Here is a 24,184-nt window from a genome sequence, read left to right as displayed (position 1 = left end):
ACAGCTTGGAAGCTATAATCTACAAGAATGAAAGTGAAGTGCAAAGTCCTGCACCTGAGTCACAGCAATGGCGGACACAGCTCCAGGTTGGGTGCAGCAGTGATTGAGAACAGCCCTGTGGAGAAAAACTTGGGGGTGATGGTTGATGAAAAACTCAACTCACTCCGCTCTTCTCTGGCCACAATTACCACTGCACAACTTTTTGGTTTTCTTTCTTCTAAAATATATTACCACAGAGACATTATTGCCATTTCTAATTGCCCCAATCCACCTTTGGATCTGCCAGGGGTTGGCTCTGCTGGACATGGAGGAAGCTTCTGGAGGCTGTCCAGAGAAGCCACCCCAGCTACCAAAAAACAGGCCTTGCAAACCCAATATGAAGTGTCTGAAGGGGGCCTGCACGGAAGCCAGAGAGGGACTCACAGTCAGGAAGTGCAGTGATAGGACAAAGAGTAATATATATAGGGCACAAATTGAAAGAGGGGAAATTTAGGTTAGATATTAGTCAGAATTTTTTTCCTGCGACAGTGGTGAGGAGCAGCTTGCCCAAGGAGGTTGTGGATGCCCCATCCCCGGCAGTGCTCAATGCCAGGATAGGGTATAGGGTATTCAGCGGGACGTGTCCCTGCCCATGGCAGGGGAGGCTGGGGCTAGATGCTCTTCCAAGACTCTCCCAATGCGTTATCCATCTGTGATTCCCGAAGTTCCCCTCCCGTCTCTGCCTACGGCCCCGCCCGCCCTCAGGGAGGCGCTCGCCCCGCCCGCGCCCCCACGCGCGCTCCCAGCGCCCCCTGCGGGCGGAGCGCGGGCGCGCAGCCACGAGGAGCCCCCGCTCCCGCCCCGCCCACATCCGCCGGGGCCCCGCCCCCTCAGCCCCACCCCGCCCCGCCTCCCCAATGCCGATCTCGCCCCGCGCCTGCGCAGTACCAGCACCGCCGCCTTCCCGCGCGGGTGAGGGGCTGGGCCGGCGCGGCTGCGGTGGGGCCGGGTCTGGGTTTGTCGGGGGTTGGGGGCGCCGAGCACCCGGTGCCCAGCAGGAACCCCTCCGTGCGGGCACTGGGCCCCGTGGGGAACGGGCCTCCCGGTGGGGAAGGGCCTCCCGGTGGGGAAGGGGTCTCTCGGTTGGGGACCGGCCAGTCCCCGCCCCTCCGTGCCCGTTTGAAGTTGGTGCCGAGCGGCGTGTGCTGGGCCTGTGGCCCCACAGGGACAGGGACGAGAGAGCTTCTGGGCTGCGGCGGGAATGTCAGGGCGCTCACTGGGTTTTGCTTCTTAGTTGAAGGATGAGAAGTAATAAGGAGCCGTTTTTTGTGAAGTTCATAAAGTCTCCCGGGAGCTCGGAGTATTTTTCTAAAGCCCTCGAGGTAAGTGAGTTTGGTCACCTGGGTGAACTTGGTGAACTGGCATGTGATTTCTGTGTCGTAGTTAGCTGCGTGTGCCATACAATAAGCTAAGTTACGTGTGTACACCTGGAAATAAAGCTTTTTGTATGGCAGGGGTGCTTTGCGTGTAATAAAGCTTGTTGAACAAGAACAGTTTTGTTGGAGAGCCTCATGAAATAGCTTCAATTTCAAAACCCGGTGGCATGTAGGGAAGGCACATGTATCCTGAAAGGCCTGGATTGTGGTCACTCATCTAAGCACAAACTTTGGAAGGAGATTGTGCATTGTTTTACACCTTGGGAGGTTAGTTGGGAGCCAAAGGCACAGTATGGCAGGATCAGGTCCTGAAGGCCTCTGTGCCAAGTATTTGTCAGAATATTCTGAAGACTCAAGGGAATGAGGGGGACACCCGTGAGATGTTTTAGCTCTTTCTTCTGCCAATACCTGTTTGCATGGTAGCTTTGTTGTGAGCTGTTTCAAGGATGTGCACTTGCATAGTTTGCACAGGATTGCTTCTTTATTAATTGTTTACTAATTAAATAAATGTTGTTGTTTGCATCATTTACCCGCAGTCTATAAAAGAATTCCAGTCAGAAGAACATCTCCAGATCCTTGAAGAGAAAACAGTACTCAGTATAAAAGAAAATGATAAATCACTTTACATTTGTGATCCTTTCAGGGGCGTGGGTTTCAGTCATCTCAAGGAGGTATGTCACCCAGCAACTTTGAGCTCTGTTCTTTCCTTTTTAGAAGCACTCATGTCCATACTTAGATCCTGCGCGTTCTCTCCTGCACTGAGTGTAGCAGTGCGAGCTTCATCCTGTATTTAGGATACAGCATGAAGCAAAGCATAATGATTATTTTCAGACATTTGGAAAAGTAAATGGTATGGCCAGTTCTGATTCTGCTGGAGTCCCTGAGCTGGGTCTTACACTATTTATCTCCTGATAAACATGATTTGGTTTGATCTGCAAGAAATTGTCTAGTGGACAAAGATAGGCTAGCTGGAATTCTTTGGCCATAGCCATAGCATCAGCTGCTTTTACTGAGGCCAGAAAATCAACAAGGATTGTACAGAAAATCCAGAACTGAAAGTAAAAACAAACCTGTCAGCTACCTGGAGGTGCTAGAGGAGAAGGTGAGGGACAGACCAAGAGCCCTGCCTTCTTCAGAATTCAGGGACAAAGAAAGCCTTCCTGATGCCAATGTACCCTCTGCTTACTTTCTTTGTGCTTTTCCTGTTATTTTATTGCAGCTTGGCTGTAGGATTGTTGGACCACAGGTAGTTCTGTACTGCATGCAGTCACAGCGGTGTGTCCCGAGAGCCGAGCATCCGGTGTACAACATGACCATGGCCGATGTCACAGTGTCCTGTACCAGCCTGGAGAAGGACGTGAGGGTGAGGCCTTCCCAAGGATGGGTTGTTCAGCTGGTTATCATTGATACTTGCTTTGTATGGTTCATTAGTAAGGCAGCAGCTAGAGCATGTGTCTTATTGTGCCTGTGTCTAGATCCATCAAGTCTTCTGTAGTTTGTAGACTACGTGTAGTTTATTCACATATTAATGCACCTCACATATGTTTATATACGTTTACTTTATTCTGATATACCTTTTTTCTAGTCCTGCCTAAAACATCAATCATCTGCAAAATTTTGCTCATAGAGCATAATTACCATGTGTTTACTTAAGATTTCAGATATATTTTTTATTTAAGATATATTATGTTCAGCTTATCGTAAGTGTAAATAAAATGGAGATTACAGTTGCATTTTTATGGCTTCCATATATATCTAGTTAGTATTTTTTGAACAGTTTTTAGAGGAAATAATGGACAATTGAAATCCGTGTTCTTGGTGTAAGGTGAACATGATTGTCATATAAGTTCTTTTTTCTCCTGATGATTTTCTCTAGTTTTTTTCCCCATCCAGGAAGAAGTTCATAAATATGTGCAAATGATGGGTGGATGTGTATACAGAGATCTCAACGTGTCAGTGACTCATCTTATAGCTGGAGAAGTTGGCAGCAAGAAATACTTGGTAGCTGCTTCCCTGAAGAAACCTATTTTGCTTCCCTCTTGGGTTAAGACATTGTGGGATAAGTCTCAGCAAGGGTATGAAAAAAACAAAACTGATTTTGTTTTGGGTAATAATAATTCTTATGTACAGACTAATTTCTTTTCCTAGCTGATTTTACTTGCAAAATAACTTCTTTTTCTCTTTCATTCCTGTAGCATGATGAGGTACACTGATGTTAACATGGAAGACTATGCCTGTCCTGTGTTCCTTGGCTGCACGATTTGTGTCACTGGCTTAAGCAGCTCCGACAGGAAAGAAGTGCAGCGCCTCACTGCTGAGCACGGTGGGCAGTACACGGGGCAGCTCAAGATGAATGAATGCACTCACCTCATAGTTCAAGAGCCAAAAGGTAAAACTGACAGAATAAACGCTGTTTTGACTTCTGGAGTTGAAATAGTGTGAAGGGGTGTAAGCACAGGAGCTTGAACTGCCTCTGCTTCAGTGTTGCTGTTACTGCTTCTCTCTAGGGAATCACTGTTGATGGAAAGAGTTACACAGGGCACCTTTGCTTTGCTTTAAAGAGATATAGGTGGCATTTAAAGAGAGGAAAAGGGAGAATCCTAGAGGGAATAAAGAAAAGAAAAACATTTTTTGGGAGAGCAGGATAGGACGTAATTTGTACTGTGATTGAAATTGGATTGCGGCCTGATGTTTTTTAGCTGATTATTCTTTGTGCCTTCCAAATTCCCTACTAAGGTAAAATGAAAGCTCCTTTTCCTTTCTCTTGCGAAGATGAAAGGATTTTAGTTTTATTGTGAGAAGAAAGGAAAGGTTTTCTTTTTTACCTTGATTTCCCTCTCTTTGCTTATAGTGAAATATGCTGGGACTTTTCCCCCTTTTGTTTGTGCGCTTGAAAGCTTTAAAGCCGTTTTCCCCTTTTTGTTTCTTTAATGCCTTGTCATAGCATGGGTTAGCCATCTATGAGATTTTTCTACTCTAATTACAGCACAAGCAGCTTATCAACAGTCTAGTATAACATAATTTGTCCATTAAAATCAGTTATTTGAATTTCTAAATTTTCCTAATGTCCAGCCATCTTTCAGCAATTGATAATTGATGCTTTAGTCTTTTAATGATTGTGACTTTTTTAAAATTTTGTTTTCATCTGGAAGGTCAGAAGTATGAATGTGCCAAAAAGTGGAATGTGCACTGTGTGTCTGTGCAGTGGTTTTCTGACAGCATCAAGAAAGGCTTCTGTCAGGATGAGACGATGTATAAAATAGAGGCTGGATCAAAACTGAGTAATGCACCCAGTACATCAACACCTACAAATGACACCAGCAAGCCTCCTAGTAAGTAAGATATTTTAAAATGTGTTTCAATGATGTAGGAAACATTTGTATTAAGGATGAAGAACTATTTTGAGATAAGTGCTTGCTTTTGTAAATAGTGGTTTGATAGTTTGGGTTCTAGATTCAGTTTAAGCTTAAAATATAACAGATTGCTTTTATGCACACAGAATAGTCCAACATGGGCAGACTTGAAATGTGTGGATGATTGTTAAAAAAGTAAACTTGAATTAGGTGTTTGATTGTCTGCTTGAGAACCAGTGGTGTATATTTGTAAGTCCTACAAAAGCACAATTGTTCGTAAATTTAAGTTTAAAACATGTGTTTATAATGAGTTTAATCTTACAACAGTCTTAGGGGTGGGGGGGAACAAATAAGTTTTTAATAATCATATTCTATTTAATTTTTCTTTATACATCTGCTTTTATTTATTCCATGCTAATAACAGAAGGACAGTTAAAAGTATTTTGTAGCACACATGGTAGCCTAAAAGATATAACCAGCTTTAATGTGCATCCATGCGATGCTGACTCCTCTTATATTAGAGTTGATTTCTCTACAATAAAGAGAGACCTGTTTAATTTTAAAAAGTATTTCTACTAGGTGTCCACAAAATTGGAATAACAGCTTTGAAAACAAGTCTCACTGGATGCTGTGTCATGGGTACCATCCTTTAGGAAATAAACAGAAGATGTATCAGCACTCTTCTTAGTAAGATGATGCTCAATATGTGTGTTAAGAAACTCCTTGGTTTAGCAAAGGTTTTACTTACCTAGTATTTTTCATTTTTCAAACTTTACATTTCCTTATAGCACCACAAAATCATAAGTGGCAAGTCTGTATTTTTTTTAGTGAAGCAGCAGAGAGAGCTGAGCCAAATCTTATGCCTTCTTTTTTAATTTTATTTTTGTTTAAAGATCATGCCTTTTCGGATGTCAGCCACATTTCCAATATCAATTTGAGTGGTGTTCATGAAACTGCATGTAGTTCAGCTATGAGCAGCAGACTGGATCCTGTTTCTGATGAGCTGGAAAACCTGGACATAAGTTCTTTTCAAGCCGCTGAAGATTTGTTAGATGGGTGTCGAGTATGTTTAACGTTGTATACTTTGAAATGTTCAGTTTTAACAATGCAAAAGCAACTATGTTGAAGCACTGGCACTTTCTGCTTGAGTAAATCGTTTCCATGGTCAGCAACAAATACCAGATTTATTTTGTGTCTGTGTGCTTGTGTGTGTGTGTGTGTGTGTGTCTACCTATCTGTGTGTGTGACTATAATTATACTAAAAATGTAGTGGAAGTATAAAAATTTACATTTGTAGGCATCTGTATTTAAGCATTAGAGTGAATGGGTTCTAGAATTAATGTGTGGGTTTATTTGGGGTTTTTTTTTGTTTATGCAATTTCAGGGGTTCTATTAGTAAACATTGACTCTGCAAGATTAATTTGCAAAGCTAAATTAATCTTTATAAATGTTTAATTTTTTTTGCTGCTTCTCAGAAGCTGCAGCACTACTTTCTGTCTTCTACAGGAGTTGAAACAAATTATACCAAAAAATTCTATTTTTTCTTGTTTTGGGTTTTTGGGTTTTTTTACATTTTTAAGGCTTTATATGTTGCTCTGTTCTCTTTGTAGATCTATCTCTGTGGCTTCAGTGGCAGGAAGTTGGACAAGATGAGAAGGCTTATTAATTGTGGTGGTGGCGTTCGATTTAATCAACTTAATGAAGATGTTACTCATGTCATTGTGGGGGAAAATAATGATGAGCTGAAACACTTTCTGGACAAGACGGCTCACAGGTTGTGGTAACTATATTGCTTAAGGTCTAGTTACACTTCTTTTCTACCTCTGGGGTCCCCAGCACAGAAAAGGCATCAAACTGTTGGAGTGAGTTCAGGGGAGAGCCAACAAGATGGTCAGAGAGATGGAGCACCTCTACTGTGAAGGTGGGCTGAGAGGATTCGTTTGAGAAGGATTTGGGGTGACCTAATTGTGGTGGTCTTCCAGGACCTAAAGGGAGCCTGCAAGGGAGGTGGAGAGGAACTTTTGGCAGGACATTAAGAGACAGGACAGAGGGGAATAGCCTTTAACTGAAAGAGGGGAGGTTTAATTTAGGTATTAGAAAGAAATTCTTTACTGTGAGGGTGGTGAGGCTTCTCTGGTTGCTCAGAGAAGCTGCGGTGCCCCATCCCTTTAAGTGTCCAAGGCCAGGTTGGAGCTACCTAGTCTAGTCGAAGATGTCCCCTGCTCATGGCAGGGGTGTTGGAACTAAATGACCTTTAAGTTTTCTTCCAAACCATTGTACGATTCTTTGAAATCACATATTGATTTAAAACTACTAAGTAGTTCTTGATTTAAATGAGAAGACTTACAGCTAGTGGTAGTAAGTATGTCCACATGTGCTTTTCAGTACTGTATCTTGGGTAGCCATGGGTAGAAAAGCGAGAAGAAAAGCAAGTGTTTTTATTGGTGAAAAGAGGTGTTAATGTGTATTAGTGCATTGAGGGGAAGAACTTGGCTGTGCAGCAGTGGCAGATATCATTTATGTTATAGAAAATAATTATGAAATGCTCTGTTCTCAGACTGAAAGAATTAAAGTCTTTTAAGGGTTGTAAATTGCCCAAAGCTTGCTTAGTGTTAGAGTTACAGACTTTGTGTATGTATATACTGTTTTTTTCGGTCTGAAACCTGCTGTGACTTGTTTCTATAACATTTTATTTTATAGGCCTCATATAGTCACAGCAAAGTGGTTGCTGGAGTCATTTGGCAAAGGTTGTCTATGTCCAGTGGAGCACTATATCCCTCTAAACTACCAGGTGTTAGAGAATCCAATTTTAGAACAACCTGGAATGAAGTCAATTTTTCCCAAAAAAACCAGTCTCTTGAAGAAAGATGCTGTGCACATTATAAAGCACCAGAAAACTGTTGAAGATGATTTCCTCTCTCAATATGCAGATAACTATTCTGCACTAGGTATGTTCTACACTCAGCATACTGTAGAAAATTTAACTGCTCATAATTAGCATTTGAGCTTGCAGAATTTCCTTATTAAAAATTCATTCACATCTATATGTTAACTTCTACTTTGTGTGTCAAAATTCAAATTTAAATAGGCCTATATGGAACAGTTTTTGAGTAAAACCTGGCTGAAAACAGCACAGTTCTGTAATTTCTTCATGAAACTGTTTTGGATTGTCTTTGATGTTCTTGTCAAACAATTATTATGCTTGATTCTTTTTTATTTTTCTTTACTCTTTCAGATGAAGTTGAAAAACTGACATCCAGAACCTTCAGTGATGTTACTAACTCGACTGCCCAAGGAGAGAATCAACTTTCTGTCTGTAATGGGGCTTTGGCAGAGTCTCCTGCACTGGCTGAAGGAGGCTTATTTTTCAGGAAGAGATTTCTTCTTCTGGGTTTTGGTGAAGAGGACGAGTCCTGCCTTGCAGATATTATTAAGGAGAATGCTGGGGAAGTTCTGCCACTGCAAAGCAGAACCATTGCAGACTATGCTGTGGTACCTTTATTAGGGTGCACTGTGAAGGCAACTGTTGGTGATGTTGTCACAAATACGTGGCTGGTAAGGGAGTTTCACTTCCTCAATTCCCAAATAAACAGGTATCTCTATTAGAAATTTGTCTTGTCAGAATGCAGTTATTAATGGCTTAAATATAAAGATACTGAGATAGCAGCATCATTTCATTTGAAATGTGCTAAACAAAACCTTCATTAAAGCCTCTGCATCTGTAGGGTGTCTTATCTGTTTCTTATCTGTTTCACTTCATTTTCCACATGACTGTTAAATAGGACTGCATTGTCATGACCCAGGCTTATATGAGGTCTGACAGCATTCTGTCTAAATGAACTGTAGAAGGAGCTAGTTGACTAAAAATTATTTGATATTTTTTGTTTGTTTCATGCTTTTTATAGGTGTTTTTTTTTAATTTGTGGCAGAAGAGTAAGTCTTTATAGCTGAAAAATCAATGCTAACTGTATTTGGCAAGAGCAGGCTCATGATATAGGCTACTTGCTGTTAGCAGCTTTCAGTATTAGGTAACTTCCTGTGAAGTAAATCTATACAGACCCTCAGATCATGTACTGAACTGGAAACCTCCAGCTTTATGGGAACCTGCAGAGTTGGAACTTTAATAACTGAAAAGTTCTGAATAATGCTTCAGTATGTCAACCTTGCCAAAATAGACATGGTCTAAAAAAGAGTTTGTCTGATCCAATGGGAAATAATTTGTCTCAGGTGTGATGATGGAAGCACAGTTGCTCATTGTTGAGTCCAGAAATGCTGTTGTAGAGTTGCTGAAATCTTGTTGGCTTTGTTACTATTTGGCTTGATTGACATTTTTATGTCTTTCATCTTCTTGAAGATAACGTGCGTGGAACAGCAGGCCCTTTTAGATCTCCGATCCAATCCACTTTTCACACCAGTCCTGGTAATGGAAGGAGCTACCCCTCTGGAAGATTGTGTTCTTTCTTTTAGCCAGTTCACAGGTGCAGAGAGAGACTCCCTTGCTTATCTGGCAGAACAGCTGGGAGCCAGGTACTTCTTCTGTCACAGTTTCTCCTTGTTCTTTCGAGACCCAATGTGCTGTCATTATGCTTTTCATTTATTCTGTACAAATATTGGAGTTAAAGCTCTTTTGAATTCCATCTATTTACAAAACCTGGTGCTGAAGCAATGAGACATCATTATATAGGTCTTTAATTTTGCTCTCTTTTAAGTAATTATGGTCAGTACTCACACAGTCTAATTTCTACCAGAATTTGCTCAGTCTCTTATTTTTCAGTAACTGAGTCTTAGCAGCTTTTTACTCTGCTCGTGAACCAATCAATGAAAGTCAGGTTTTCAGATGTGGCCTTCCAAGTTGCTCTTTGGTTGTCTAGGAAAGGACCTCTTCAGTACTATCTGGCTCAGCCTCATAAGCATGGTGAACCCCATTCACTATCCCAGCTCCTAAGAAATGGTGTTCTATTTGCTTAGAGTTCACAAAAATCTTTGAAAAACTTTAAGAAAAGCATGTTTAGTCATGACATGGCAAAATAGCGTAGCTTACAGTAGGTATCATTTGATCTGGTTTGTAGCCTGTTTGAACTAAATTCTTTGCTGATAAGTTCTCAATCCTGGCATCTTTTTGTAAGATTGTATCATAGATGATAAGAGAAAAACTCTAATATAAAGAAAACTTGTTTATTTGGAAGCAATGCTAGTTGACTCTGGAGGGGAAGCAAGCCTGTTCCATTCATCTTGCTGAAGAATGTTAGGCTCAGCATAGGATTTGAAAATGGGATATTGCTGGAGGCTTGCTGGAGTATGAAAAATACTGTTTTCAATGCTGGTAGAAGTGAAACATTACTGTGTAACATTTTTTTTGTTGTTGTTTTGGGGGTTATTTGGGGGGTATTTGTGGATTTTTTTTCCTCTCTGCAGGTTAGGCTGTAAAGTGCCAAGTGGGTTGCCTTAAATATCTACTTCTTTTGGTTCTTCTTCTATTGTGAGAATACAATTTATAATAGTATAAATGTGCCCTAGATTAATGCTGTTTATAACTAAAAGAATGTTTTATCAACCTAATTGTAGAGTCCAAGAATTCTTTGTGCGGAAAGCCAGTGCGAAAAAAGGCATGTTTGCCAGCACCCATCTTGTGGTGAGAGAACCGAACGGCTCCAAGTATGAAGCTGCAAAGAAGTGGAATTTGCCAGCAGTCACTGTAGCTTGGCTTTTGCAGTCTGCAAGGACAGGAAAGAGGGCAGATGAAAGCAAGTTCTTGGTTGAAAATACAGAGGCTGAAGGTTGGTTCTTAGCAAGTTAGGGGATATAATTGTGTCATTGTACTGTTTGTTCACGATAAAGAAGGTAGGTGTGATGAAATTTTCTTTCTTTCAAAGTATTAGAGCTAAAGGATTTTTTTCCAAATATAAAGATTGGTTGAGTACAACGTACAAATATGTAGATTGGTTTGAGTTTGAAGAGACATTAAATCATGTAGTCCCAACCCCTTGCCATGGACAGGGACACTTTCCATTAGACCAGGTTGTACATGCAACCATGCTGTTGAGTAGTGATTACAGAAATTATATTGTGTGTTTGCTGCAAATCTCGTGGAGCCAGTGGGCTCTTGTGGTTATCAGTCAGTTGGGATTCAAGCTTAGTGTCGCAACTTTGTCCTTTTCAGCATGTATGCTGCTCTGTAGCTTACATGAGAATTGATTAGAGATCCATCTTAGGACTTCAGACTTATTAGTCTGCAATGATTTGATGCCCCTCTCCTCAGTTCTTCATGGTTGCTGGTTAAATAAGACTATGTGGGGTCTGTGTTCAAATGGAAAACCAGTTTACTTGCTTATGTTTTCTTTGTTTATTTTAAAGACAAGGACAGTTTCATTACTCGGCTTATCAAGACACCAGCGACTGTTAAATCTCCTGATTTGGAACAGCCTATTCATATTCTTGAAGCTGGAAAAAAAGGGCCTGTAACCCCCCTTGATATCAACAGGTTTCAGAGTAAAGCTTTCCAAGCTGTAATCTCTCATCATACTGGAAAGACAACTCCTGTTGCACAAGGGGGACCACTTCAGAAAGAACCATCTTTAAATCTTGACACACCATCGAAGTTTCTTTCCGAAGACAAGATCTTCAAGCCTTCTTTTGATGTGAAGGTGATTTTTGAAAACTTTTTAATCTGTGTGGCCAGTACTATTTAACATGTGCATAATCTTTAAACAGCACAGAAACCTGTGCTTTTACCCATTTTTGTGCTGTTCACATACAGACTTTCCCTTTTGAACAAAGCCAGGAAAACTGGCTTGTTTATTTATATAGTTTAGTTAATGGCCTGTGGACTAAATTTATTGAATAGTAAGTGTTGTAAAGTCCTTAGCAAAGCTCTTTGTGCTTATTGCACCATATGCTTATGTGTCCTACACCTCAGACAGTATCCAGTCTAGAAACTGATAAATGTGACAAGGCACCTTGGAATTGCTCCACGTATTTGTAAAGAAGTGTTTGCATTTTTTGATAAAATGCTACTTTGATGGTATGTTTTAATGTAATAGCTTTAGAGCAAGGTGCAAGTACATTAAAGTAGTTGGTTGGGGTTAGGAATACCTGGGTTTGGTCACTGGCTTTTCCATTGAGGGCAGTTCTCAGTGATCACAGTGAACAGAGAGATTAATAAACTGTTGTCTCCTTGTTTTGCTTCTGCAGGCTCTAAGATTGGGTTTGCCTTGTACAGCATTTGTGCAGTGGTTCTACAGTTGCTCTTGGTAACTGTAGTTTACTGTCCTGGTTTAGTAGTATGAAGTCCTACTGTAGTATTTGCAAAACTTGCACTTGAGTTAGAATTTTGTAAGGTGTTCATTAAAGGCAGTCAGTTTCTTCTTTTTTTTGGTAGGATGCTCTGGAAGCTCTGGGAACTCCTAGAGGTCCTGAACAAAGAAACAGGAAACTGAGCACACCTCTCTCCGAAGTCATTGGCAGAAACTTGAAACTGGCACTGGCAAGCAGCACTACTCATGCAGCAGCTCTTACTGCCAGCCCTCAGTTGGCTGCTGCACAGCCAGAAGTGGTAGGAAATTCGGGGGTTTAGTAACTGGAGCATAGGTTTAAATAAGAAAAAGCTTTATGTTTTATGATTTAAGTTACAAAGGAATTTGTGAATTGTTATTTGTGATAAATTCATATGATTATTTGTTCTTCAATGACAGTTAAAGGAATGTAAGATAGAGGAATTTCCTTATGGAAGGCAAAGAATTTTAAAACCTTTTTCTACTATCTGCATTACTGTCTCGAATATTAAGCAGTGGCTAAGTAATATGGCATATAAATATGTGCCAATTTAGACTCCGTAGTATTGGAATAAGATACAACACTTGAGAAATTATCAGGTTCCAGCTAAACAGGGTTGGATATTTTGTCTTGGACTAAAGTTTGGAGTTCTTTATTGATGCATGTGTCTTCTTTTCCTGCCTTCGTCTGTCCTTAATAGGAGAAGAAAAGTGAGAGAAAACAAAAAGATATAGGAGGAAAGGGAGGATTTATGTGTTGATTGCCATGTTAGTGCACTGTTTACTTTTGGAGGGATGAGAAAGCTAATGACCTCTGGAAAGGGAAGGCTGCTACTTCTTGTTTTGTAGCTCCTTAGTCTTACTTCTCTCACTCCTCTACAGTGCAATAATTCAGTAGCATCAGGTTTCAGAATTCCTTAATTTCAGTGTTCAGTGATGAAAGGAGTAGAGTATGTTCTAGGGAGACTGGCTGAAACTTTGTCTTGTCATTCTTAGTGCATGGTATGTTAATAATGCTGGGTTTTGAGCATGGGTAGGGGACCATCAAAAATAGAGGAAGTGTGTCTCTCTTAGTTTTGTTGTCACTGTATATTTTACCATGCGCTTCACTAAATATTACACTATTTTTATTATTGATACAGAAGCTTTCTAATCATGACTCTTCTGTTTTTATCCCTGCTGCTTGACCAGGAAGAAGAGCCCAAGCCTCTAGCTGGTGCTGTTATATATGTTAGTAAAAAACTTAATAAAAGGCAAAGGGAGCTGAATGCAGTAGCAGCTTCTCTTGGAGCAGACTACAGGTACCAGCCAATACAGTGGCTTCTGAGCTTTTGCACTGATGTGAATTCTAATAACTTTGAGTCTTTGCATCTTATTATGCCTTTTGGTACAGCTAAACATTAGATTTCACCATCCTAAACACCATTACAAGTCATCCACTTGTAGTGTGAAATAAAGCCATTTTTCCCTGCCACATCCCCAGTCCCCATGTTCTTTGTAAATCCATCTCAGAAAGACTGTTTGTCAAGAAGTCTTCTTGAATTGCAGATGTTTTTTTTCTCCTTGGGTTTGAAGAAATTTTGCTTTTGGATGGTTTAACATTTGCTTTATATTCTACATTTTGAATCTAATGTGAATTTGTGTATGTCTCCTGGCTCAAAACAAGTTATTTTCTTGATTGTAAGCATGGCTAAGTCAGTGTTCTTAGAAAAGCTTAGGAAAAATAGGTTATCATGAAGAGAAAGTACAAACTAACATTTTTGATTTAAGACACAATTCTGCTTCCACTAAATGTGTTTTGCTACTGACTTTTATATGTGTTATTATTCATGGTGTGAAGGAGGTTAGCCTTATGTTTGGTAGTGCCTTAGAAATGCTGAAGGTACTTGGATAGATAGAAAATACTTGTTTTCATCAGTTTAAAAATTAACAGTCCTCATTTTTGTTTATTTTGAGCTTCAAGGATCAGTATTTCACTTGCAGTTCAATATGACAAAAGAAAAAGCTCTTGTCCTGGATCACACATTCTTTTCAGAAACTGCTTTAAAATTCTACTTAACTAAAAACAAAACATGTAGCAAAACCCCGTTCCATATGTTTATCCCATTTAGTTTTCTTCAGGAATGCTTTCAAAACACATTGAAGTTGTGCTATCATGAAACCTAATGCTGTCTTTTCTGTCAAAGAAAGTGGGCTCATTATTTATTGAGGCATAACAAAATAGGCAAAATTACTTTAACTTGAACAAAGCAACAATTTTTTGAGCTGGATTTATGATACTTTTTGATAGAAATTCCATCTTCAAGTTGTATTTTGTTCTCTTTTCCAGATGGTGCTTTGATGAAACAGTAACACACTTCATCTATAAGGGCGGACAGAATGATAACAATAAGGAGTACAAATCTGTTAAAGAACGGGGTATACATATTGTTTCAGAACATTGGCTTTTAGAGGTATGAAGCTTATTTTGTTCCCCATTTACAAGTAAAATTAAATGGAGGCTTAAAACCTCCAAAATATGGCTGTGGGTTTTGCATCCTGCTTTGAATTAATAAATTGAGTGATCTCTTTTCACTGATGTACATTTACACTGTTCTCCATAAGGAGAAAATAAATTCTCTCCCACTGAACACTTCTGCTATATTTTTCCCAGAATGTCAACCATGTTTTTCCCCTTGTGTGAAGTACTTCTTTTGACAGTGTTTTTATTGTACTTTTCTTATGTTTAGGTGTGAAGTTTCTTTTATGTCAGTCAGTTCCTCATCTTTCTCTCATTAACTGGTGTTATTACAGAGTGCCCAAGAATGTAAATGGCTTCCTGAATCTCTATTTCCTCACACTTACAATCCCAAAATGAGCCTGGACATCAGTGCAGCGCAAGACATCAGGCTCTCCTCTTCCTCCTTTCTTTCAACTGGAAAACCAGCAGAGGAAAATGAGGTATGGTGTGTGATAGCAATGTGTGTGCCATGATTTGAATCCAGTTAATAGTTATATTAACATAGTAATAAAAACATTGATACTAATTCAGCAATGCCCTGAATCAGGTTTAGCTAGTTGTTTAATGGTAGCTATTGCAGATGTTCTGTAAGGTTTTTCTGCATTCGTAATATTCATCTTCTAGGGTGATGGAGAAATACTCAGGCATTTCAGCATTTGCTTTCCAGATTTGAAAAGATATCTTTTCTTTTAGTTAATGAGATCCAAGGTGTGAACTTGCTTTGGTAGACATTAAGATTGCAGAATTGGAATTGTCATCCATGCTACTGTTCACTGTTCTACTGTCATTGCAGTAGCAGAAAGCTTAGATTTACTCTAAGGCAAGATTAATGATCTTCAGAATTTTACAAGTGTCATACATGGTTAAAAAGAAAAAAAAATGGTGTTTGAGAAATCTGCTTGTCTTCATTGGTTTAGATTATTCCAGAGGATGAAGATGATGTAACTACTGACCAAATAAAGGAAACAGTCACTGTAGGGGAAGAACAAATTGTAGCAAGTGAATCCAAAGGAGGTAAATGTAAATTGATATTTTCAGAATATTTATGGACTATCAAACTATCAATATGAGCCTTTGCAGTTCCAGGTGCTGAATGCTAAGATCTGGAAACTTCAGGTAGCATATTAATATACTGGTCAAGTACAGCTAGCTTTTATTGCTGCTGGATGCCAGCAAAGGGTTTTCCTCTCTCTTTTAAAGATCTTTACAGCCCACAAGAAAATCATGATTAGTCATTGGAAGATACCTAATTGCCATTTCTTTGTTTTTAAAACACTGAAATTCATCATTAATGTAACAGATTTTTGGTTTGGAGTATATATTATGTAATTAAATGTGTTATTATGCATCTAAGCTAGATTGCGAGAGGCGATTCAGAACTGAGTCAGATGGAGATTTCTCCTTGTGTCTAAGAATAGGTGACTTAGGGCATATATAGTTTTCCTTGATATTCTTGCCCAAGTACTTTTCCTCTTTTTAATGTATAATCTTGGTCCTGGTAGAGGAGGGAGGTTGATTGGAATTTCAGTTTTCACTGAAACAGTGAGTAGTTGTATACTTTTCACTTGTTTTAGTATAAGAGTTGTGGTAGTATGAGTTTTGTTTCTTCTCTTAAGTTTTAACCCAAGCACTAGAAATGAGGGAGAACTTCCAGAGGCAGCTGCAGGAGCTCATGTCTGCCACATCACTAGTGAAACCACAAGGGCAAAGAGGATCCCTTTCAAGGAGCAGCTTTGATGGCTCTCCAGCCACTCCCGATAGTGCACGGTCTGTGCGAAATGGCCGCAGTAGGGTCTTGGAAGCTCTAAGGTATGGATTTGTATTTAAATGTATCTTGTTTTGTCCTTCCATGTATTTAGACATCCATTGAAATTTGAATAGGTCTCCGGGGTTTTCAAATGTATTGTCTGTTTCTACTGATGTGCTTGAGTTGCTTCTCCTGCAATTCAGAATCTTTAACTGGATGTGCTAGGTAAAGTCAGAATATTGTCTTAATCCATAGTGGGTATCTTTTGTTTTTTATAAAAACCAGACTAGTATGATTGGTTTTAATGTTCAGGTTTTGAACTGGCTTATTTTCCATCTGCTCAGATTCCTTAGTGTTCTTATAGCTTTTGAAGAAAATGTATATGAATGCTTAAATAGGTCATAAAGAAGTAGTAGGCATTACTGCAGAGCACCTCTGTGAATGTTTCTTCTCTTTTATTTTTCTTTTCTCTCCAAATGGAGAATAGGATTTGAACTCCATCAATACTGATGTTCAATAAGACAGTAATGGAACCCTTGCAAAATAATTCATTTAGCTTGGTGCCTATTTGCAAATAAATAGGCTTAATAAAGAGTAAGGTATGCTGATTTTATAATAACTTATTAATATGCACATAATAAAAAATTTCTACTCGTATTTTGGGTGCCCATTTTCAGCCGTGCTGACACTTAGGTTCATAAAGCCAAGGTACTAGAATAGCTTCTATAGTGAAATTTTCCCCTTTGCCAGCCATAATTTCTAATAATGAGGTCACCTGGGTTCTGCAGTTGATGTGATCATTAACACATTGCCTTCTAGAGTGGAATTCTTCTGTAAAATGAGTCTGTAAGGTGTCTTGGTTTTTCCCTTAGGCAGTCCCGCCAGGCACTGGCAGATCTAAATACAGAGCCATCCCAGAGCGAGCAGATCATTTGGGATGATCCTACTGCAAGGGAAGAGAGAGCAAGACTTGTCAGCAACCTTCAGTGGCCTAATAGTCCCTCTCAGTACCTTGAGCAAGGTCAGAGTAACACCAATAAAAACACAGATGAGTCTGCCCTCAAAGGATCTGTACCTGATGCAGAGATGGCTGGTATAGGTAAAGTTACAAATGCAATATCCTTGTTCGGTGCAATAGCATCCATTTGGTCTTTGGGACTTCTAAAATACAAAGTAGTACTTGAGTTCTACTTAGAAAAAAAGTGAGCATGGTTGGCATTTCTCAAAGGCCAAAAATACAATTTCACATTGTTGAGCTCCATTATGTTTTGCTGTTTTTTAAAGTGAAGCTTTCCCATTCATTTGTGGTCAAACACCAAGGCAGTGCTTGTCTAAAAATAGACTGCTGTGGCTCCAGAGAAATGCCAACAGCTTGAAAGACTTGATAAAATTTTCCAAGTTCTTTTGATTTCTTTGTTTTTTTGAACCACAGCTGGCTTCCAGGTAACCCCACAGGTAAGTAGAGTGGAATTCTAATTGGAATACCATGAGCAAAATCTTTTCCATTGTAGTGGAAATATTTATAGGTGAAAAATTGGGGTACAAGTTGATCTCAGGGACTCAAAAAACCAAGATGTGTCAAGTTACTGAAGGACATGCTTGGGTCAGCATTTGGTAAAGATACTTTATTTATGTTCCCTGTTCTTGAAGTCTGAAATCTGTTGCTAGGATTAAGGAAGCAACATACCTTTTCTACCAAAACCAGATGTTTTTTCATCTGTTTTGCTTTCTTTCTGTTCTGTGATAGGACAATCCTTTATTTCTCTCTCCCTGCTGCCACCAACTCCTTTCCTCAGTCTACTTGCAGAGTTTCTGTGGCAGCAGTCTTCCCGAAAACTGACCTTGTCCTAGAGGAGGTTGAAGAAAATTATATAATTCCATTCAACTGATTTTTGATTCAACCAAATCAGTGCAGTTTAGCCAAAGAAATCAGATCATTTGAGGTTTTCAGGTGTTTGCAAGGCATTCAGGAACATGATTGCAATATTGCTGTTGGTGGTTTGTGGTATAAGGAAGAGCATCTTTATGAAAGGCAGGTGAAATATAACTGTACATGCTGTAGCAGCAATTGTGGGGGTTTTTAGTTTTTGTTATATCTTTTACTTTATACATAATTTTATTCTTCCAAAGGCAAGTCATGCAACACCACTTTACTTTCACAGCTGTTCCTGAGGCTGGGCATGGAGATGGGATTCTTCAGCCTTTCAATCACATGTGTAGAGATCCCGAAACGCCAGTTAAGGATAACTTGATCCCTACTCCACAGGCACCCAGCATTGCTTTCCCCTTGGCTAACCCTCCTGTGGCACCAGAGCCCAAAGAAAAGGTTTGTCAAATGGAAAAGTATTTATGATGATGTGTTCTGAGAGATGCAGTTATACTTAAAGAAATTTTGAATTTAATGATAAATATAAAATGTGCAGATCTGGAGTTAAAATCTTGAGGTGGATTACTTTTGTACAGTTCTATTCTCTTTTTTCTATTATTTTCATTACTCCCCCTTCCTTTGAGATTTTTAACAAATAATATTAAAAAAAATGAAGCTTGTTTGTTTAGACAAATGAAGCTTTTTGTCCCATTAGTTAGTGCTGGGATGCTAAGGCAGGCTTTGGAATGAAGAATTACTATGTGTACTACTTGGAACTCCTCCAGCTATATTAGGATGACAGAAAAAAATTTAGGCCTTTGTTTCTTTGGTCATATCTGGAATTTTATGTTTAGATACAAATGGGAAATTATTTCTCTGCCAAAACCTGTGTGGGAACTCAGCACATCACTCTGGATGTCCAGAGTTACCGAGAAAACCCTTGGGGGGCTCGGAAATCCTGGAATGTTGCCAGGAGCATCTAGTAGCTTGATTTCAATCCTTCTAAGGATGTGACACCTGTTTGAGGACGTGAGACTCACTTGGGAGTGAATGGTGCAAGAAAGATATATTTACAGGGTGAAATATAAATTTTAAAGTTTCTAGTACAGGGGGGTTATAGAAACAAGATGGAAGGATCAGAGCATGTCTCGTCCTTCTTCTTTCTTCTTCTTGTCTTCCATTTTCTGTAGTGATGTTGGCACTTGAAGGTTGGTTCATGGTGAAGGTGCACTTGCTAATATGGGTGAAAGGTATTAGGAAATAATGGTAAATATGATATACGTAGTTTTTAGTATAAAAAGACATGACCGCCCCGTGGGTAGTCAGAGTGCTCTTAGCTGCCTTGAAGGTCAGACCTCTGTTGGGCAGAAAGAAAATTCTGTAGATAAGAAATAATAAACAATCTGAAGACCGAAAAACAGAAGAGTCCAGACTCGTCCTTTGAAGCATGGGCCGCCCCAGAACCACCCTACGCGTGTCTGGGCAGAGACAGACAGCTGACCAGACAAACCTGGTTTAAAATTCTATTTTATTTTGAACTTGGAGAGGGAAAGGAAAATGAGCTTATAGTCTCACCTGCAGTGTCACTTGATGCTCAAAGTTTCAGCATTTGTGTGTCTTCAGAGGCATAGCGTGCCATCTTAGTGGCAAGACCCTCAAAAAGTATAGTATTCTGACCTGACTGAAAGTGAATGAATGAGGGAGTGTGATAAATCAGTGCTGATTTCTTCATGTGTTCAACCTGGCTTCCATGGATGTGAATGAAGGATTAGTTGTTATGACAGATTAGTTCAGCTGTGCCCTGAAGAAAGGGGGAACCAAGAGGATGTTCAAGCAAGAGCCTAAGGATAATATGATAAGATCCAAGCTTTTTGTCAAGTGACTGACAGGTTTGGTTCTGCTTTTCCCAGCTAAAAGAAAACTTAATATATAAATAACCTAGCATATTTGGCAGAGAACTAGTCAGCTGTCAACCTAATCGTTCTGTCATATTTTCAAAATCTGTTACCGTATTTCTAGGTTGTTACCGAAGATGAGAAGGCTGATGAAGAAACAGAAAAATTCCGTAAATTTCAGCTGTCTTCTCTTAATCCTCAAGAAAGAATTGATTACTGCCATCTGATTGAGAAATTAGGTACCAGATATTTGTGAAATGCAAAGAATAGTATGTGTCTGTATGTGTCTGCTCAGCTGTGGCTTGTTGGGAGAAGAAAGGGCTTCTGTTAGTGACTCATCAGATTTGAGGTCTCAAATTTATGGCTTTCTGTGCTTGTGAGCAATTCTTTGAATATAGTGTTATTATTATGTGAGTGATCAGCTTTGCCATAAAACAGCAATGGTTTTGTCTTCTGCCAGTTTTCTTTTAGCTGTTTTTACAACAGCCTCATTCTTTACTGTTGGGAGTGCCCAGGATGGGCTCTCTTCTGGTCTCTCATTCCTGTCTGTGTTTCTGTGGCATTTTACAGAGCCACTCTTTCCTGGTTGCTTCTCCCTCCCTAGCAGCTTCTGCCCATGTCAATTCAATGACAATATTCTCCATGTAAATTTGAGCTGAGTTTTTGTCTGAATTCAAATAATTCTCACTTAGAGTTGATCCTTTCTGTGCGCAGCATGATGCTTAAATAATTTGAATGCAATTCATTCCTCAATTCAAGGTGGAATAGTACTTGAGAAGCAGTACTTTGATCCGAGCTGCACACACATTGTTGTGGGACATCCTCTTCGGAATGAGAAGTTCTTGGCCTCGATGGCAGCTGGAAAGTGGGTGCTTCACCGCTCCTACCTGGAGGCGTGCAGAGGAGCTGGCTGCTTTGTTCAGGCACGTCACCCTAGCACTAGGTCATGAGTGTGTTTTACCTTTTTGCATTTATTCTTGTTTTGCACTACTAGGGAAAGACAATTTCACAAAACCAATTGCTAATTTAGGGTGCCCAAGCCGTGGGAGTTTTAGAGAATCCAAAATCTGAGAGGTTTTTGGCCACCTTTGTCTGAAAACTAGCCCTGCACCAAACTGCTAATATAAGATAAATGAAATACCTACGCTTTTTATGTTTCTTAAAATTGAGTCTTTGAATATCTTTTGGTAAATTCTCACTGTTATCAGCTAAATTTACATGGCTCTTGTTAAACCAGGAATAAAATCTTGATTCTTTCAATAAATGAACATATATTATTTTTAAATTATTTCATTTTACAACCATGTACGTAAATATTTTTGAACTCTACCTCTTCTGATGCCTTCCTAACTGTTAATTTTGCACTTCTCCTGGGCCAGACAGTTCTTTTACATTGAGCAGGCTAACTTTAAAGTAATGCTATAAGCTGCCTCATATCCTTATATATTAAAACTAACTTTAATTGTTTTGGAAGATACTGCAGAAATATAATCAGTGGTATCCACTGTAGTGAGATGCTTTGTCCTGCTGTTGAAGTCTATTGTAGATGTAACTGCAAGAGGAATCAGGTTGTGTGCAAGACTTGATGTCACAGAAAACATGAGTTAATTTAGATAAACATGTGCAATTCAGAGCCATATCTTGAATTCTACCTAGAACTGTTTTGGCTAGATAAAATCCATATATATAGCTAGTGTGAGATGGGATTTGTTTCATGTTTTTTTATTTTCTATTTGGTGTGGGTTGTTAAAATCTATTTTTCTGCTGGTAAAGTTGGCTTTGTAAAGGACTGCTCTGTAATTCAAGCTTATGATTGTTTCAGGAAGAAGACTATGAGTGGGGAAGTAACTCCATACTTAATGTTTTGTCTGGAATCAATGTAAACCAGAAGAAACTAGCACTGGCAGCCATGAGGTGGAGGAAAAAAATTCATAAAGGGAAGCAAGAAACGGGTGTTTTTGAGGTATATAGATAATCCTGTAATGTGAGCTGTACAATGTAGATGGACAGGGATTGTCATCAAGAAACTAAAAACTTCACTGTCAGGGGAAGGTTCTGTCTTGTTATTAATAACAAAATGTTTTGGCTTGATATATTCTAGTTAAGTAATTTTGTTTTTTAAAAAAGTTTCTGTGATGGTATATTAAAAGTCTTAGTCTCCTCTGAACCACTGTTCGTGTTTTGCAAGGCTGGAATGTGGCTACTTATGTAAGTAAATGTCCCTCAGCCAGGAAGATGATGTTTATTCTTCAGAGCTCTGACTGGAGAGCTAACCTAACTCAGCACTGCTAGGAAACCAAAACTGGTTACTGCTTTCATAGTCTTTCAGTGAGATTTTTGGAAGTGAGACTTGAACTCCCCAAAGCCTTTCAACTCCTCTCAAATCAGGCACTGCAGTTGAGGTTTCATTGAAAGATTGTGTTTCAATTATGGCGGGAAAAATCTGGTGTGTGTGTTACAGTAACCTTTTTAAAAGGAATGCTTGTAACAAATCCCCCACACCCTTCGCCTATGTGGAAACCACACTGAGTGTTCCTAGGAGGCCACCAGTTGGCCCTCTGTGCTGTTACTGTAACCAAGTGCATGCTGGGGGAACTGGGGAAGATGTTTCCAAGTAACTGGTGTTTTTTTAAGATACATTTTTCACGCTGTCTGGTGTTTTGGAAAGCACTCTCTGCAAGGGTCTTCCCTTAGAGGGGGCTGGTAGTGGTAGCTGTATGTTGTGTGGATTTTTTTCTGGCATGCATACTTAAAGGCAAAACTGGGTAATTGCAAGTCTTCATCTGAAGACCCATCAAATCTTTGTACTTTTCCAGTACTGGCATACTTTTGACTGAATTGTCATTTATCTAGGGAGCTTTCAGTGGCTGGAAAGTGATCCTGAATGTTGACCAAACCAAGGAAGCAGGATTCAGGCGCCTTCTTCAGTCAGGAGGAGCAAAAGTACGTAGTTGATTGAAAAAAACAATGAAATACATATATGTTGTTTAATTATTTTTTTCTTTCTGTTTAACTCTGTGCTGGGCATTTTTCATGTGAGTAAAACATCTTAATGAACAAAATTGCTTACACAGGGTAGCTGAGACATGGTCAAAGGGTGGGAGGAAAAAGCTTTGTCATCTTCACTTTGCAAGTGGTCAGGCAGAGCAGCTTGTCTGAGGTTACACAAGTCAGTACTCCTGGTGGGAATTGAGGATAGAATTTCTGTCCCCTGCTCTGATGGGAAGGATCACCCTTTTGGACAGGTATGTGATGGTACAGAATGCAGCTGTGAATGGTATTTGATTTCCCACTGGTTTCTCTTAGTTTGATGAGTGAAATTAAAGGTTATGAACTGCATTTGTCTTGGGGAAGAAACACAACTAAACTTTTGTGGCTCGTGTTTTGTCTGTAGGTGTTCTCTGGCCATTCTGCATCTCTCTTTAAAGAAGCAACTCACCTCTTTGCTGACTTCAGTAAGCTGAAGCCAGATGACTCCAGGGTGGATGTGGCAGAGGCAGCAGCCCAGGGAGTGAACTGCCTCAAACCTGAGTACATCGCTGACTACCTCATCCAGGTGGGCACAGCCAGGGCTCCCCACCTTCCACACTGCCCCAGCCCCCTGCAGGGGATGGCTGCTCTACTAGTCACGGGCCTCCTTTGCCAGAAACTCTTGCCACAAAGTACCTGTGCTGAGGGCTTTGATCTGTGGCCTCAAATTTATGCTCTAACATGACTTGTTCTGGTGCTGGCAGCGGGATCTCTTGCAGGGTAGTGAGCTGCTTGCAAAACATGTTTAAAATGTAGGTGTGTAATGTTTTGTTGTTTGAGTTTTAGACAACCAATGAGCTGTTTCTGTTATCTCAGAAGCTGCTCGTCTTGAGCTGACCCATTCTTTTTTTCTTTCTTTACTGAAGGATCCACCTCCCCCTATGGAGTCTTACTGCTTGCCAGAAGCTGAGTCTTACCTTCAGAATAACTCAGATCTTGGAATTGGATCATCCCAGAAAAGAAAAGCACTGGCAGAAATGAGCAGAGTCAAGCGATCCAGAATACACTAAGCATATTCTCTGATCTTAATTTGTACATTTTAAAATTCATATTTATATTTTTTCATTCTTGCCCAAAAAATTAAAAGCTTTGAGTTTCACTTTTAA

At 39.7% G+C, this 24,184-nt stretch overlaps 1 protein-coding gene across 1 annotated transcript; it reads left to right on the top strand.

Annotated features, from left to right (window-relative positions):
• Positions 1-934: 934 nt before the first annotated feature.
• On the top strand, positions 935-24,184 carry TOPBP1 (DNA topoisomerase II binding protein 1). Its single transcript, XM_066556031.1, has 28 exons — positions 935-951; positions 1,274-1,361; positions 1,952-2,086; positions 2,635-2,778; positions 3,309-3,490; positions 3,611-3,804; positions 4,568-4,747; positions 5,662-5,831; positions 6,379-6,542; positions 7,469-7,716; positions 8,004-8,323; positions 9,123-9,295; positions 10,334-10,545; positions 11,123-11,412; positions 12,147-12,320; positions 13,231-13,340; positions 14,369-14,492; positions 14,833-14,979; positions 15,457-15,553; positions 16,156-16,348; positions 17,159-17,385; positions 18,449-18,612; positions 20,173-20,287; positions 20,808-20,971; positions 21,871-22,011; positions 22,902-22,991; positions 23,443-23,604; positions 23,945-24,184. Exons 2-28 carry the CDS (start codon positions 1,281-1,283, stop codon positions 24,086-24,088), a joined length of 4,545 nt encoding a protein of 1,514 aa, XP_066412128.1. The 5' UTR covers positions 935-951; positions 1,274-1,280; the 3' UTR covers positions 24,089-24,184.

Source organism: Molothrus aeneus, chromosome 1, assembly GCF_037042795.1.
Source record: "Molothrus aeneus isolate 106 chromosome 1, BPBGC_Maene_1.0, whole genome shotgun sequence".
Lineage (NCBI taxonomy): Eukaryota > Metazoa > Chordata > Aves > Passeriformes > Icteridae > Molothrus > Molothrus aeneus.
Note: the sequence above shows the minus strand (reverse complement) of the source record. Positions and strands in the feature narration are given on the sequence as shown.

Coding starts and splice junctions, on each gene's coding strand:
- TOPBP1 (XM_066556031.1), top strand. CDS start 1,281: ATGAGAAGTAATAAGGAGCCGTTTTTTGTGAAGTTCATAAAGTCTCCC. Junction 2,087..2,634: donor GTTTCAGTCATCTCAAGGAG/GTATGTCACCCA, acceptor ATTTTATTGCAG/CTTGGCTGTAGGATTGTTGG. Junction 3,491..3,610: donor TGGGATAAGTCTCAGCAAGG/GTATGAAAAAAA, acceptor TCATTCCTGTAG/CATGATGAGGTACACTGATG.